At 40.9% G+C, this 13258-nt stretch overlaps 4 protein-coding genes across 4 annotated transcripts in view; 2 read left to right on the top strand and 2 right to left on the bottom strand.

Annotated features, from left to right (window-relative positions):
• Nucleotides 1-697: 697 nt before the first annotated feature.
• On the top strand, nt 698-2572 carry CSUI_004637 (uncharacterized protein; the record flags this gene model as incomplete). Its single annotated transcript, XM_068064822.1, has 2 exons — nt 698-804; nt 1728-2572. A coding segment is annotated over exon 2 (186 nt), but the record flags the coding sequence as incomplete, so codon positions are not given.
• A 181-nt stretch (nt 2573-2753) lies between these two features.
• CSUI_004636 (uncharacterized protein) lies at nt 2754-3110 on the bottom strand (the record flags this gene model as incomplete). The annotated part of the gene is made up of 1 exon (XM_068064821.1): nt 2754-3110. A coding segment is annotated over one exon (192 nt), but the record flags the coding sequence as incomplete, so codon positions are not given.
• A 1400-nt stretch (nt 3111-4510) lies between these two features.
• Nucleotides 4511-10103, top strand: CSUI_004635 (actin-like family protein). Its single transcript, XM_068064820.1, has 3 exons — nt 4511-6583; nt 7778-7982; nt 8836-10103. Exons 1-3 carry the CDS (start codon nt 5051-5053, stop codon nt 9063-9065), a joined length of 1968 nt encoding a protein of 655 aa, XP_067923203.1. The 5' UTR covers nt 4511-5050; the 3' UTR covers nt 9066-10103.
• A 712-nt stretch (nt 10104-10815) lies between these two features.
• Nucleotides 10816-13258, bottom strand: part of CSUI_004634 (dna polymerase delta catalytic subunit) — an 8431-nt gene continuing 5988 nt past the window's right edge. Inside the window, exons 8-9 of the mRNA XM_068064819.1 lie at nt 12906-12979; nt 10816-12078 (exon numbers count right to left, since the gene is read on the bottom strand). Of these exons, the coding sequence (XP_067923202.1) occupies nt 11940-12078; nt 12906-12979 (213 nt within the window). The 3' untranslated portion in view covers nt 10816-11939. The remainder of the gene's footprint in view (nt 12079-12905; nt 12980-13258) is intronic.

The raw sequence follows: 13258 nt of genomic DNA, 5'->3' as shown, positions 1-13258 counted from the left end.
TCTATCTTTAATCTAATCTATCTATCTATCTATCTAGCTTTAATGTATCTATCTATCTTTAATCTAATCTATCTATCTTTATCTATCTATCTATCTATCTTGTGTCTCTCCATCTACCTTTAGGCTATTTATTTTGATGTATGTATCAATCTTTCAGTCGTTTAGTCATTTCTCTTTTCCTCTCTCTTTCTCTTTCTTTCAGCAGGTCAGGATTGTCGTCACTCGTACTGGGCTTGACTTCATACTTCGTGTATATTCATACATATACATACATGTATCTGTATATATCCATATATATGTCTCTATGTATCGCTATAGTCAATTGTACGAATGAGAAGAAGAGTAGAGCGGAGGTTTGTAATCTGGGAGTGATCTATTGTAGTCTGGTACTCCTCCCTTCTTATTCGTCTTCTTCTCCTCTTACTTCTCTCAGCAACTCCTTGAAGAGAGATAGATTAAAGATTGATTAAGGAAAGATAGATAGATCAAAGATAGACCAAAGATATCTTACAGGTAGAGACTGCGAGTGTGTTTCCATGTAGTTCTTCTTCTCTCTTTCTCCCTCTGTCTCTCTGTCTGTCTCTGTATAAATTCTTCTTTCCTTCTTTCTTACCGTAAGAGGTTTTGTTTCATTCGCACTCTTTCTTTCTTTCTTTCTCACTTTCTTTCTTTCTTTCTTTTTGTCTTGTTTTGTCTGGAGGTGTTTCTTCCCTTCATAGTTGTGGTCGTGATTGATGTGTGTGTGCTATGCTGGGATGTAGAGACAGTCTAGTTCGTCAGCAAATGCTAGATCTACAGGCTCAGGTAAAAAAGCCTAGACCTTCCACTACTACTACGACTACTACCCAAACACCTATACAGACAAGAAAGAAGGAAAAGAAAGAGTTAGATGCCTGCCTGCATGTGACTTTGCATCTACTATAGAAATTATCGATCTAGAATAGTATTTATCTCTCGCGCTATGTATATATATATCTGTATAGGTGAATCTTCTATCTATCTCTATCTATTGAGCTATCCATGTGTGTAGGTGATAGGCGAGGTCTTCTCCCTTGTGTATGTTGCTACTATATGACACCCCATGCTCTGCTAAATACATGGTAAAGACAGGTAGAGAAAGATCGATAGATCTCTTCATTATAGTGAGTCTAGATATCTGTACGAGTAGATAGATGGATTGGAGATAGACAGAGGTGAGAAGAGAGGAGAGGAGCACTCATCCTTCTTCTTCTTCTACTGTAGTAGTAGAAGTAGAAGTAGTATTAGTCGTCTATGAGTTGAACGAGTGATCCTTCCTATGGTGGGGCTGTAGAGATACGAACACCTTCAACTGTTGATAGCACTGCCGATGTTTCTCATAAGCATGCGAGCCTCCTCCTCCTCCTTCTCGCTTCAAAAAGGAAAGCAGTTGGTCGTCTTCTTCTTTTCTTCTTCTTTCTCGTCTTTGTTTCTTCCACATAAATCATCTACTTGCTTCAGAGACAGTGATCTATGGATGATACATAGAATAAATGCTTCTAACGCTCTTCTATCTATCCATCTATTTATTCATAGACCTGTCTCTCTATGTCCTCTCTTTATTCTATCTATCTATCTATCGATGTCTATATCTCTGTCTGTAGTGTCTGTCTCTTATCTCTTCGTTCTCTTCTCGGTACGGCTGGCAGTAGTAACGTTCTTTTTCTTCTTCATTTGTGTGGGGTGTATCTGTATGTCTTTTCATTCAGGCGAACTTCGAGAGACGCTCCAAACTTCTGGATATGTTGGAAGGAAAATAAAAAGAACAGAAAGACCCATCGCTCTATGATAGAATAAGAAAGAAAAAGAAAGAAAGAAAGAAAGACATGAGTTGTTATGTAGATGAATGAATGAGAGAAAGAGAGAGAGAGAGAAGAAAAGGAAGAAAGCGTGAATGATCGGGTGATTCAAATGCAAATTCTACCCAAAGGAAGGAGAGAGAGAAAGAGAGGTAAAAGGAAGAGAAAGGAGACCTTGTTTCTCAAGAGAAGGAGAGAGAGAAAATGAGAGAAGAAGATCGATGCTTCTTCTTCTCTTTTGTATCGACTAGCTTCGCCTAGATGACTGAATGGTGCATGCGTCTCCGTACACGCATACGCATGTATATAGACATAGAGATAGATAGATAGATAGGAAGATGAATACACATAAAACTCTCTGCACATGGAGAAAAGAACACGAATGAAAGGCACACGAAGGACGGAAAGGATGTGGAAGAAGATGATAAATGCGGATGACGTACATCAAAGAAAGAAAGAGGGAAAGAGTGACGAAGAGATAGGAAGGATTTGTCTCTATTCAGTGATGTGACAAGGGTCGTGTGGATACTCGTGACAGAGGGGAGATCACTGGCGAGAACTTTTTTCTTATGATGGATGGCCTCGCACCAATTCTAACGTCTTGCATGCATGCGCTGTCTACGCATGCACTCCATGGAAATGTCGATGTATATCTGTCTGTATTTGTCTGTGTGAAGTCTATTTTTCCTTTCTATGGTGATCCAAGTGTTGGTACTGCAACTACAAGTAAAACTACTATTACTCCTACTCCTACTACTACTACTGTTGAGGCACGTGTCTGTCTCACGCAAACAGACGTCCAACACAGCAGAGAGACATATGGGGTGTACGTACACCTCTGACATAAAGCGAGAAAGAAAGAGGTCTTTCTCAACCTGACTTCAGTCGATTTCTTTGCTGTTTGGAAAAGATGGAAGAAAAAAGAAAAAGACTTTTCAGAGAGAGAGAGGACATCATTAGAAAGAGGAAGATGATGATGATCAGATCAAGAAAAATAAAATAGGAAAAGCACATTTTTCATAGTGGAGAGAGAGGGAGAAAGCAAGAAAAGAGATAGAAGGAAAGAAAGAGAGAAAGAAGATATCTTTGCTTTCTTTCTGACTAAAAAGATCTCTCATCGAAAGAGAAGACACGGTACCACGTACACGTAAGCAAGCAGAATTTTTCCTTCCAGTACGTCGCCGTCTTCATTACTTTACCGGGTGTACGTACACCTGAGGATGCATGTGACTGACTACTACCGCTATCGCAGGAATCTTCCTGATCATTTCGCTTTGTTTTCCTCATCTTCTCGTGTCTAATGAAGAAGGTACATATACCCTAGTGAGAGAAGGATGATCTCTTACTACGCTTATCAAAGCAAGAGGAAGTTTTCTTCCCTGCTGGGACTTCTCCGATCAGACTTCTCGTTTGGAACAAAGACTTCCATAGTGTGTATGTGTAATAAAGCTAGAAAGGAAAAGAGAAAGAGGGAGAAAAAAACCCCTTCGCTCTGTCTCATCTCTCTCTCTGTAGTCTCTCAGGAGATGAGTAAGAAAGACCTGTGCATCCATCTTTTCGCCGTTTAGAGAGATGGATAGAAAGAAATTTCTCTTTTTAGTTTCTCTACGGAAGTGGTAACCGACTTGCAATTTACGCCTTCAGTCTTTGTCTGGTCTGTCTTGGGCTACTATCCTTTCTCTCATAGATCTCCACACAAGCGTCTCTCTCTATGTCGATACTAGTATTGCCGGCCTTCTATGTCTCCAGATCATGAATATACGGAGAGAAAGAACAAGGAAGAAAGTTAAAGAAAGAAAGAAACAAAGAAAGGGGACGCTGAAAGGCGTGGCTTCTCAAAAGGTGATGGGATAATAATTTGAAACTCCCAGCTAAGACTGAGCTCTCTTTCTTTCTTTCCTTCCCGTCAGATCAACATGTGATACATGTGGCCTCTTATAGGAGAAACTCTCTCTCTCTCTTTTCTTTCTTTCCTTTCTTCATTCATTCATTCTTCTCCATCTGTCTCTGTATTTACATTGCTGATGAAGGGGGAATCGAACCCAGGTCTATCTCATATTCCTTCTACTCTTTTTGAAAGGAAGCAACGGAGAATGCCCTCCCCTGCCTACAGGTATCTAAACCTGAACAAGAAAGAGACTCTAGATCTATCTCTCCTTACTACTCAACTTCTTCTTAGGATCGAAAAATTCCCTTATCCTACACATCTCCTTCTTCCCTTCCCAGGAGTGGTCCTGCATCTGAGAGACAAAGAGAAGTTCAGAATCCTCTCATCTCCGTATATAAGGCGGAGGAAATAATCGTGGAGACATGAACGATATAGAGAGATAGATTGATCTATGAAATTGTATCGGGGGTTCAAGAAAGCCTGAGAGAAAGAAACGAGAAAGACCAGGAGCCAGTCTGATGATGGGAAGCATGAGTAGATCAACAGAAAGAAAAAGAGACTGACCAAAATCTGGAGATGAAAGGGAGTCTGAGAAAGAAATCGTCTTATGATAGCCCAAGTCCGCATACCAATGAAGAGAGAGAGACGTGTCATGCCTGTTTCAACACCTCTCTAGTATGTGGAATTGGAGAAGCGCATGCAAAGAAAAAACATCTGCATGCGACTGAAGACGATAGCAAAGAATTGAAGAGAAAGGAGAAGAGAAGAAAGAATAAGAAGAAGAGAATGACGGAACGAATGACTAAGGAGGAAGAAGATTGCAAGACTTTCTTCTTACTAAACATTTTCTTCTTTCTCTCTTTCTTTTCGTGTCCTTCCCAGTTTGACCTAAGTAAATCTATTTTCATGAAGAGATAGACTGGATTGTTTCTTCAGCGTTTCTTTCTTTCTTTCTCTCTTTCTCGTCTTTTTTCTTTCTTTCTTCTTCCTTTCCATCAATCCCATCCATCATGCTCGTGTTTGCTTAGTCTCTTCTTCTCTCTTTCTTTCTTTCTTTCTCCCTTCTTCTTCTCTTCTATCTTCTTCTTCCTCTTCCTTCCTGTAGTAATGTCTTCTCTCTTTTCTTCGTCGTCGTCCTTCTTCCTCTTCTTCTTTCCTTTTCTTTCTCGCTGGTCTCCATCGCTTTGACTTGTATCAACGCCATTCTCTCTCTCTCTTCTCTTCAGTCTCTCACTCTGTCCGCGTGTCTGATCTCCATCTCTCCTCTAGTGGAGGGGCTTTCATTCTCCCATCTTTCTTCTCTTCTTTCTTTCTTTCTTTCTTTCTCATTCTTTATCTTATCAAGATGGAAGTGACTCTTCCTTCATTAGTGGTTGATATAGGCTCTCTAACTACACGTGTCGGGTATGCAGGAGAAGACTGCCCTCGTCAGATCCATCATTCATGTGTAGGTACACCCGAATCATCCTCTTCTTCTTCTCCTGATCATTCCTCCTCTTCTTCTTCTTCTCTTCGTTTTCCTTTATCCTTCACAGAGAAACGACAGCATCTTTCTGTAGAGCCATGTCTTTATCCTAACTTCTCTTCCTCTTCTTCTTTACCTTCTTATCACTTTCATGAAGATGCCTTCGAGTGTATCCTACGTGGCAGTATCGAAGGCTCTCCTTCTTCTTCTTCTTCTTCCGTACCTCTCTCTCCTTCTCATTGTCTCTATACTTCTCACAAGAGAAGGGCTTCTTCCTCGTCGTCCTTTCTTCCTCTAGAATTCTGTGGCTTAGGCGAGACCTTCACAGATACTCCTCTCCTCTTTTCCGAACCGAATCTCCACTGTATTTCTATCCGTAAGAAGATTGCGGAGATTGTCTTTGAATCTTTCAATGTCCCTGCTTTTTATATCGTTCCTCGAGCTCTTCTTTCATGCTTTTCGGTAGGCAGAAGTACAGGCCTAGTAATCGATCTTGGCGCAGCATCGACGTCGATTGTCCCTGTAGTCGATGGCTTTGCTCTCCATAGAGAAGCGGGAGAATGGTGTGTAGGAGGCAATTTTCTCGATCAACTTCTTGGGTATGTCCTCACAAGGCATCGTCTCCCTGTCTTCCCTCTCTTTTCTACTTACAAGCGTTCACGTGTGTTGAGTCTTCTTCAAAATTCTTCCTCGTCTTTACTCTCCTCGCGTTCTTCTATTTCCGGCAATCTTACTAGCTCATCTTCTTCTTCTTCTGTCTTGGGTAGAGGCACAAATTCTGGATTGACTAGCCAGGGAGGGCAGTCCAACCATCGAAATCGAGCGGGAGGTGGGGGCGCATCGTCGATGCTGCTAGCTAGCGAAGCTCTGAAACGTCGACAGCTCCTGGACTGGAGAGGTGTGAATGAGGTGTATCTACACTACAGTCAGAATGAAGCTTTGAGATATATGAAAGAAAGTCTTTGCCATGTCTATACAGGACCTTCTCTTCCACAGCAGCCCTCTACTCATCTTGATCACACTTCTTCTTCCTCTACAGGAGAGGACAAGAAAAGATCTGAAAGATCGAGGCCAATCTTGCCTCTTGTTCTCCCCCCCATGGAACGCAAGCCACAAGGAGAAGAAGAAGAAAAGACGACCTCTTCTTCCTCTTCCTTCTCACCCTCCTTATCCACAAACACTTCTTTTTCGACGGGAAAAGACCTAAGTGACTTTATTCCTTCCAAGTGGCTATCTCTGCTTCAACCCCTCTCTTCTTCTTCTTCTTCTAGGTCGTCGGGAGCACATTCTCTCCCTTCCTCTTCTCCGAATTTAAGCTCGTCGGCTTCTTCAGGGGGTACTCCTACTAGTAGTAGCTCGACACTTGAGTTGCCAGATGGCACTCTCTTACAAGCGCATGACCTCGCTGATACGGTATGCGCATCCTACGTCGTTCATATCTCCACACGCTTGTACGGCGGCATCTCCATATAGATATATCGACACACATACAACTCTCTCGACATAACTATCTGTACACATGTATACATAGGTACAGAGAGTCATATATCCATCTATCTATATATGTATACAATATTATTTGTACATGTGTATAGAGAGTCATATATATATATATATCTATATTTATGGGAGATCTTAGACTCGTAGGGTTGTGTTGCCGTGTATAGGGGTGTGTGGCTTGAATTCTACGTCTATCTCTATGGCTGTGAGCTACACGAGGGACCCTGTAGATATCTATCTTTAATCTATCTATCTATCTTTAATCTATCTGTGTGTCTAGGTGTATCGATAGTGTAAAGTCCTATTTCTCGTCGTTTGTTTCGACTGTATGTACACCCGTCGATGTCTCGATTGTCTACCTGGAGAGCGATAAAGTTGTGACAAGAAGGAGAATATCTATGACCAAACTCACTAGAAAGGAAGTCGAGAAGTTCCTCATTCATCTTCTTCTTTTTCTTTCTTTGCTTGCTTCAAGTTCATGGGACAGACCCCCTTTCATTCCTTTGCTTTCTACTTTCCGTTTCTCTGAAAAGAACTCCAGAAAAGTTTAGGGTTTCGAATCTTACATAAAAGAAAACTTTTCTTCAACTTCTTTTTCTCCTGTCTCGTTTGCCAGGACCCTTCGAAGGTGTCTGTACATGCACCTCAAAGAGATGATGGAAGTTGTATAGATATCTCTATCTAGCACTCTTCTTTGACCAGTTGTGTTTCTCTATCTCTCAATCTATCTTCAATCTAGCTGTCTTCAATCTCTCTTTCTTTCTCTCTTTCTTTCTCTTTCTGTCTATAAGGGGGGGATGACGGGGGTGCTGCTCGATGCGATCTTGTTGTCTTCTGCACACTCGCTCTTCTCTTCTTTTCTCTCTCCTGCCTAACGAGGATCTTCTCTCCCGATCTCTCTACCTTTAACCTCCCTAGTCCTCTATCTCCCTGTGTCTCTATCTTTCTCACGAGATAAGAATTGTTCCTCACGTGTCTACTCCTCCTCTTTGTCTCGACACCCCTCGCTGCTTTTCTCTTTCCTTCCTCCCTTCTCTCCTTCTTTCTCTCCTTCTCCATTTCCCCTCTACATTCCTTCTTTCTTTCTTTCTTCTTCTTTTTCTGTAGCTTCCTGAAGTTTTATTTTCCCCGGATAGGGTTTTGGAGCCATTAAAGAGAGAAGAACCTTCCTGGCTAGGAGAGACTTCTCCTGTCTCTTCCTACCATGGATTGATCGCAAGTCTTAAAATGATAGGAGACAAGTTAGATGGCGAAGTCCGTAAAGAGGTCTTCAACGCCCTCGTCTTAACAGGCGGATGTTCTCTCATACCTCGTACGGAAGGGCACCTACACACGCACACCCCACCTTCAATACAAAACAAAACACAGCCATACACTCACATTCCCCTTTCCATCTCTAATCTATCTTCATTCTGTCTACCTAGTCACCTATCTTTAGTCCATCTACCTATCTATCTATCTATCTATCCTTAATCTTTATTCTATTCGTCTATCTATCTATCTTTAATGTGAGTTCTATCTGTCTATGTTAAATATCTGTCTGTATGTTGTATGGAGGTGTATTCTCGTCGTGTGAATGATCCTATTGTAAGCTGTCAGTCATCTCTCTCTCCCTCCCTCTCTCTCTCTGCCTTCTTCTTTCCGTGAGATGATGGTTTAAGTCGTCTTCATACCCCACTAAGGAAAGGCAAACAACTACTACTATTACCTCTACTACTACGCCTACGGGTAGTAGCAGTCATAGTAGTCATAGTAGTCGTAGTAGTCGTAGGAGTGCTAGCCATCATAGTCATAGTCATTATTCTAGGAGCGTTCCTGGCGATATCTAGTCATCTCTTAACGTCTTTAATGTGAAGAGAAGGAGGAGGAGGAGGAGGAAAAGGAGGTATGAAAGAAGAGGAGCCATCCATACACTAGAGAAGACACTCTCATACATCTATATACAGATCTATATATATATCTCTATCTCTATCTATATCTCTATATATATGTGTATGTACGTGAACAACATTATGATGTCCTTCCTTCCCTCACGGCCATAGCGACAGTCATCCGTTCTTCTCTCTTTTCTTTTCTTCTTCTTTTTGTCCTTGTCTGCCGTTTTCTTCTCACTTCCTCATGTATCTTTTCTTCTGTCTTTCTTCCTTTCTTTGTTTCTTTCTCAGGTTTGTGTGACCGATTAACACGCGAGTTGACGGGCGATGGGTCAGGAAGCCCCACCCTTGGCTCATATCGATGGCGTCTCCTCACTTCCCCTGCAAGCTTTGAGAGAAGATATGCCACATGGATCGGCGGAAGTATTTTAGCCTCGATGCATGCTTTTCAGTCACTCTGGTGCAGCCGTGAGGAATATGACGAACACGGACCGGATCTCGTCGAGAAAAAGTGCTACTAACGACCAAACCCTTCAATCATGCATGCAGTCGTTCCTTCATCCATCATACCTCTCTCATCATCTCTCTCTCTCTCGGTTGTCCTATCTGTTTCTCTCTCTTTCTTTCTTGTCCTCGCTGTTGAAGATATGCGCATACTGGAGTGTAGATCTATCTATCTTTCCTCGATCTAGCGACAGAGAACGAGATCTCAAGTTACTTCTCTTCAAAGTATATATATATAGAGAGAGAGATAGATACAGATTTCCTACAGAAATGTCTGGAAGCTAAAAGACAGAGAGGGAAGATAAACCTCGAAAGAACTCTAGATTCATACACGACATCTCTCTCTCTCTCTATATATATATATAGGTGTATATGTGCTATGGAAAGACAGGCCAATATGTATATCTATATACATAAGGATATATGTATATATGATATCTGTCTCCTTTTTTGTCTTGTAATTTTTCTGCTTCTTCGTTAGTTCATCTCTAAAGAAAGGTAACGGAATGACTGTCTACGAAGGAGAGTGACGTAGGCTTGTTGTAGTGTGGAGATAAGAATTAACCCATGGTAAGGGAGGGATCGTCAGGCTTCTCTTGAAAGTTTCATGAGACATAAAAAAGAAATACTGCATGCACCTGACGCGAAGATATCCAATGCTTTTTTCTTCCTTATCGACTTTTCGCAGTTTCTAAAGTGGTCGATTTGAGCTGAGTGATTCACCGGCCTAGTCTTCTTCTTTTTCTTTCTCTCCGGAGATAAAGAAGTGTCTCGATGTTGAAAGAGAAAGAAAAATAAAGAAAGAATGCGAGAGAAAGAGAGAGAGACTGAAGAGATGGAGGGAGGCAAACATATACAGAAAAAGATCAGGAAGAGGGAATTGCATGCATCCATGCATGCGTGCGGCTAGCTAGCTAGCTGGCTACTTCAGTGTTCTTTTGTCTTGCTGAGGAGTTTTCGTTTCTTCTTTTTCCCGTTGTATAGAAAGACACATACAGTAGTGCAAAGATACTCAAGTTTCTTCTATTCCTTCGAGAAAAAGTCTAAAGTCAAGCGAAATGCTAATGCATTCTCTTCTTTCCTACGGTGTACAGACACCACATAAAATCCTTCAGCTGACCTATCGATCTACACTATCATAAGCCTGCATACATGCTACTCATATATATATATATATATATATGTCATGCGAGTCTGTCTACGTGTATATATATATATATATCCATATATATATAACAAACATAGGCACTAGGCTTTTGAGAGAACGAGTCCCTTTTTTTAACATACCGAGAAGCGGTGACGGCCCGGGTGTCTGTACACCTCGCGACTGTCCCCCAACCATCACACGTTTGAACGTTTAGGAGAAGTTCCTCTTCCGGATGAAAGGAGAGTTCCCTCTCTCTTCCTCGCTCGCTTGCCTTTTTTCTTTATTTTTCTCTCCTTCCTGTTGCTTCGTCAGCTGAGGCGTTCTACCGATCCCTCCTCATTATAGACGTGTATATACACCTGGATAGTCTACAGGGTGTCTTCCCAGAATCACGCATGCGTCCCTGTCTATGTCTATTTAGATAGATGCATGCCTATCCGGACTAGAGAGTGCGACTCTATAGAGATTTCTGAGAGAAAGAAAGAGAGTAAAAGAAACACTTCCTAGAGTTAGAGAGATAGATCTTTTCTTTTCCAGGTTTATCAACGGTGACGTGCTTTTCTACTTTCGGCGGATTTCTTTCAAGAAGAGTTTCAAGAGTTTTCTTTTGTCCTGTTGTTCCTCTCTTTATTCAAGAAGATTAAATAGGCCGCAGGAGAAGATCAGCAGAAGGAAGAAAGAAAGGAGAAAGAAAACGACAGACAAGAAAAGACAAGAGTTTCGCAGGTACAAAAGGTGTCTGTGAAGATGAAGAGTATTCCATATATACACCACTAAATGCATGCATGGAGTCAGGTGTATACAAAAAGTAAGGGAGATGAACGTTGACTGGTGCGTGCAATGAATTTTCTTTATTCCCCTCATGGCCTTCATAAGAGACAACATTGTCTACTCCATTCTCGCTTTGAAAAAGAAGAAGAGAGAGAAAAGCAAAAGAAAGAAACATTATCACAAGACTAGATCCTTATCAGCGTAGTTCTCGTAGTAGTAGTAGTAGTGAGAAGAGGAACGCCTGTCGCTCTTCTTTCTCTTTTTCTCTCAAGTTCTTTCAGGAAGTGACGAGAGGAAAGCAAAACGATCGATAAACCACGACAAAATACAAAAGCTTTCTTTTCTTCATTCATTCATTCTTCTTTAGCTTTAATCCTTTTCTCTCTCTTTGGTAGGTAGGTACACGACAAAAATGTAACGAGAAGACATTCTTCTTCTTCTTCTGACGTTGCAATCGAAGACGAAGACTGAAAAGTGAAGTCAAGTAAAGAAAAAGGAAAGAACAGAGATATCCCTTTTTTCCAAATCGAAAAAGCAACAAGGAGAAACGTGTTCGGCTACTCTTGCTACGAGAAGAAGAAGAATCTTTACAAGAGAGTCATGAGAAAGAAACAAAAGAAAACATGCAACAGTCTTTTGTGCATGTAGTACGGATATCTCCGGTGTACATACACTCAGACACACGTACACCCGAAAAAAAAAAACGTCGTAAAGTGAAGAGGAGAAGAACTATTCAAACAGTTTCTCTTCTCCTCGACATTATGAAGATGATAATATACATAATCTTCGTCTTCATTTTCTTTCTTTTGTTCTGTTGGTCTTTTCTTCAAAGATGAACTTCCTCTCTTCGCTCTTATGTCAGCCTTCTCTTTCTACTACCGCAATCGCTATGGCTTCTCCCTTTCGTCTTACGATTGAAAAATGTTTCTTTTCTTCTTCTTTTATTTCAATTAGGGTGTAGGGGAGGTATGATCTACCAGTCACTTGAGAGACACAGACTTGATAGACGTTCTTCCAGCGTGGAGATATCTTTCTTCACTTTCGCTCGTCGATAGAAGATCGGGCAGTCTCGATTGATACATATCACGTCTTGATGGAGGCTTCCTTGGCACCTACAAACACGCATATATATATATACATATATATATATAAATATATATACACATATATATATAGATTCTCCATCAAGCATATACATACAATATATATACGTACATACGTGTGTATGTAATAGACAGCATGTGAAGAAAAATATACCAAGAAGAGGAAGAAGAAGACAAGAGGAGATGAAGACATGCGAACAAGAAGAAGAAGAAGAATGAGGGACCTTTTCCTCATGAAGCTCATCGATATGACAGAAAGGAAAACAAGACGACAAGAAAACCTAAGAATAATATAAATATGAATAATATGAATATGATGAACATGATGATGATGATAGTTCATAAGACACACAAATGCATGCACGGACAAGAAATAGAAAGATAAGATAAGGCGAGACGGAAGCACAGACATGAAAAGTGGAAGAGAAAAGAAGGGGAGAAATGACTCACAATGTCTATCCAATGCCCTGTGTCTTATCTATCTCCAATCTATCTATCTCTTCTCTTTGAACTATCTCCCTCTTGTCTTGAATCTATCTACCTTCAGTCTATCTATCTATCTATCTGTTTGTCTATGTACCTTTCACCTACGTATCTTTGCAATAGGCATCTATGGTGTATAGTAGTAGTTTTGCTATCTATGTATCTATGTATATATCTATGTATGTATGTATAGGATAGGCTTATACCCTTCCATTTGTATTGTCTAAAGAGTGGGAGAGCTAAGAAAGAAGAAGAAGAATAGCCTCCATGTATCAAAAGAACGAATGCGGCGATAGAGAGAGAGAGAGAGAGACGGACTGACTGATAGATAGATAGACAGAGAAGACACATACCTCTGACACTCCGTCCATAGATCAGAATGCTCTTTTTCTTTCTCAGCGATCTCTTCCATCTTCCTTACGACAATCTATATACAGCAAACAAAAAGAAAAGAAAAGAAAGAAAGAAACAGATGAAGAAGAACTACAAGAAGGAGAAAAAAGAAACATTCCATTGCACCGCATGCAACACGAGAGAGGGCTAGCCAGTGATGACGTGTACAGACACTGCAAAGACAAGGACAGCAGACTGGAGTTGAGGGAAGACAACGGTACACAGAGAGACTAAAGAGAAATAGATTAAAGAGAGATAGACAGACTAAAGACAGATAGTTTACAGATAGTTTACAGATAGATAGGTAGATAGA

The sequence above is a fragment of the Cystoisospora suis genome, assembly GCF_002600585.1.
Source record: "Cystoisospora suis strain Wien I chromosome Unknown contig_2185, whole genome shotgun sequence".
NCBI lineage: Eukaryota > Apicomplexa > Conoidasida > Eucoccidiorida > Sarcocystidae > Cystoisospora > Cystoisospora suis.
Note: the sequence above shows the minus strand (reverse complement) of the source record. Positions and strands in the feature narration are given on the sequence as shown.

Coding starts and splice junctions, on each gene's coding strand:
- CSUI_004635 (XM_068064820.1), top strand. CDS start 5,051: ATGGAAGTGACTCTTCCTTCATTAGTGGTTGATATAGGCTCTCTAACT. Junction 6,584..7,777: donor CGCATGACCTCGCTGATACG/GTATGCGCATCC, acceptor CTTTTTCTGTAG/CTTCCTGAAGTTTTATTTTC. Junction 7,983..8,835: donor CGGATGTTCTCTCATACCTC/GTACGGAAGGGC, acceptor TTTCTTTCTCAG/GTTTGTGTGACCGATTAACA.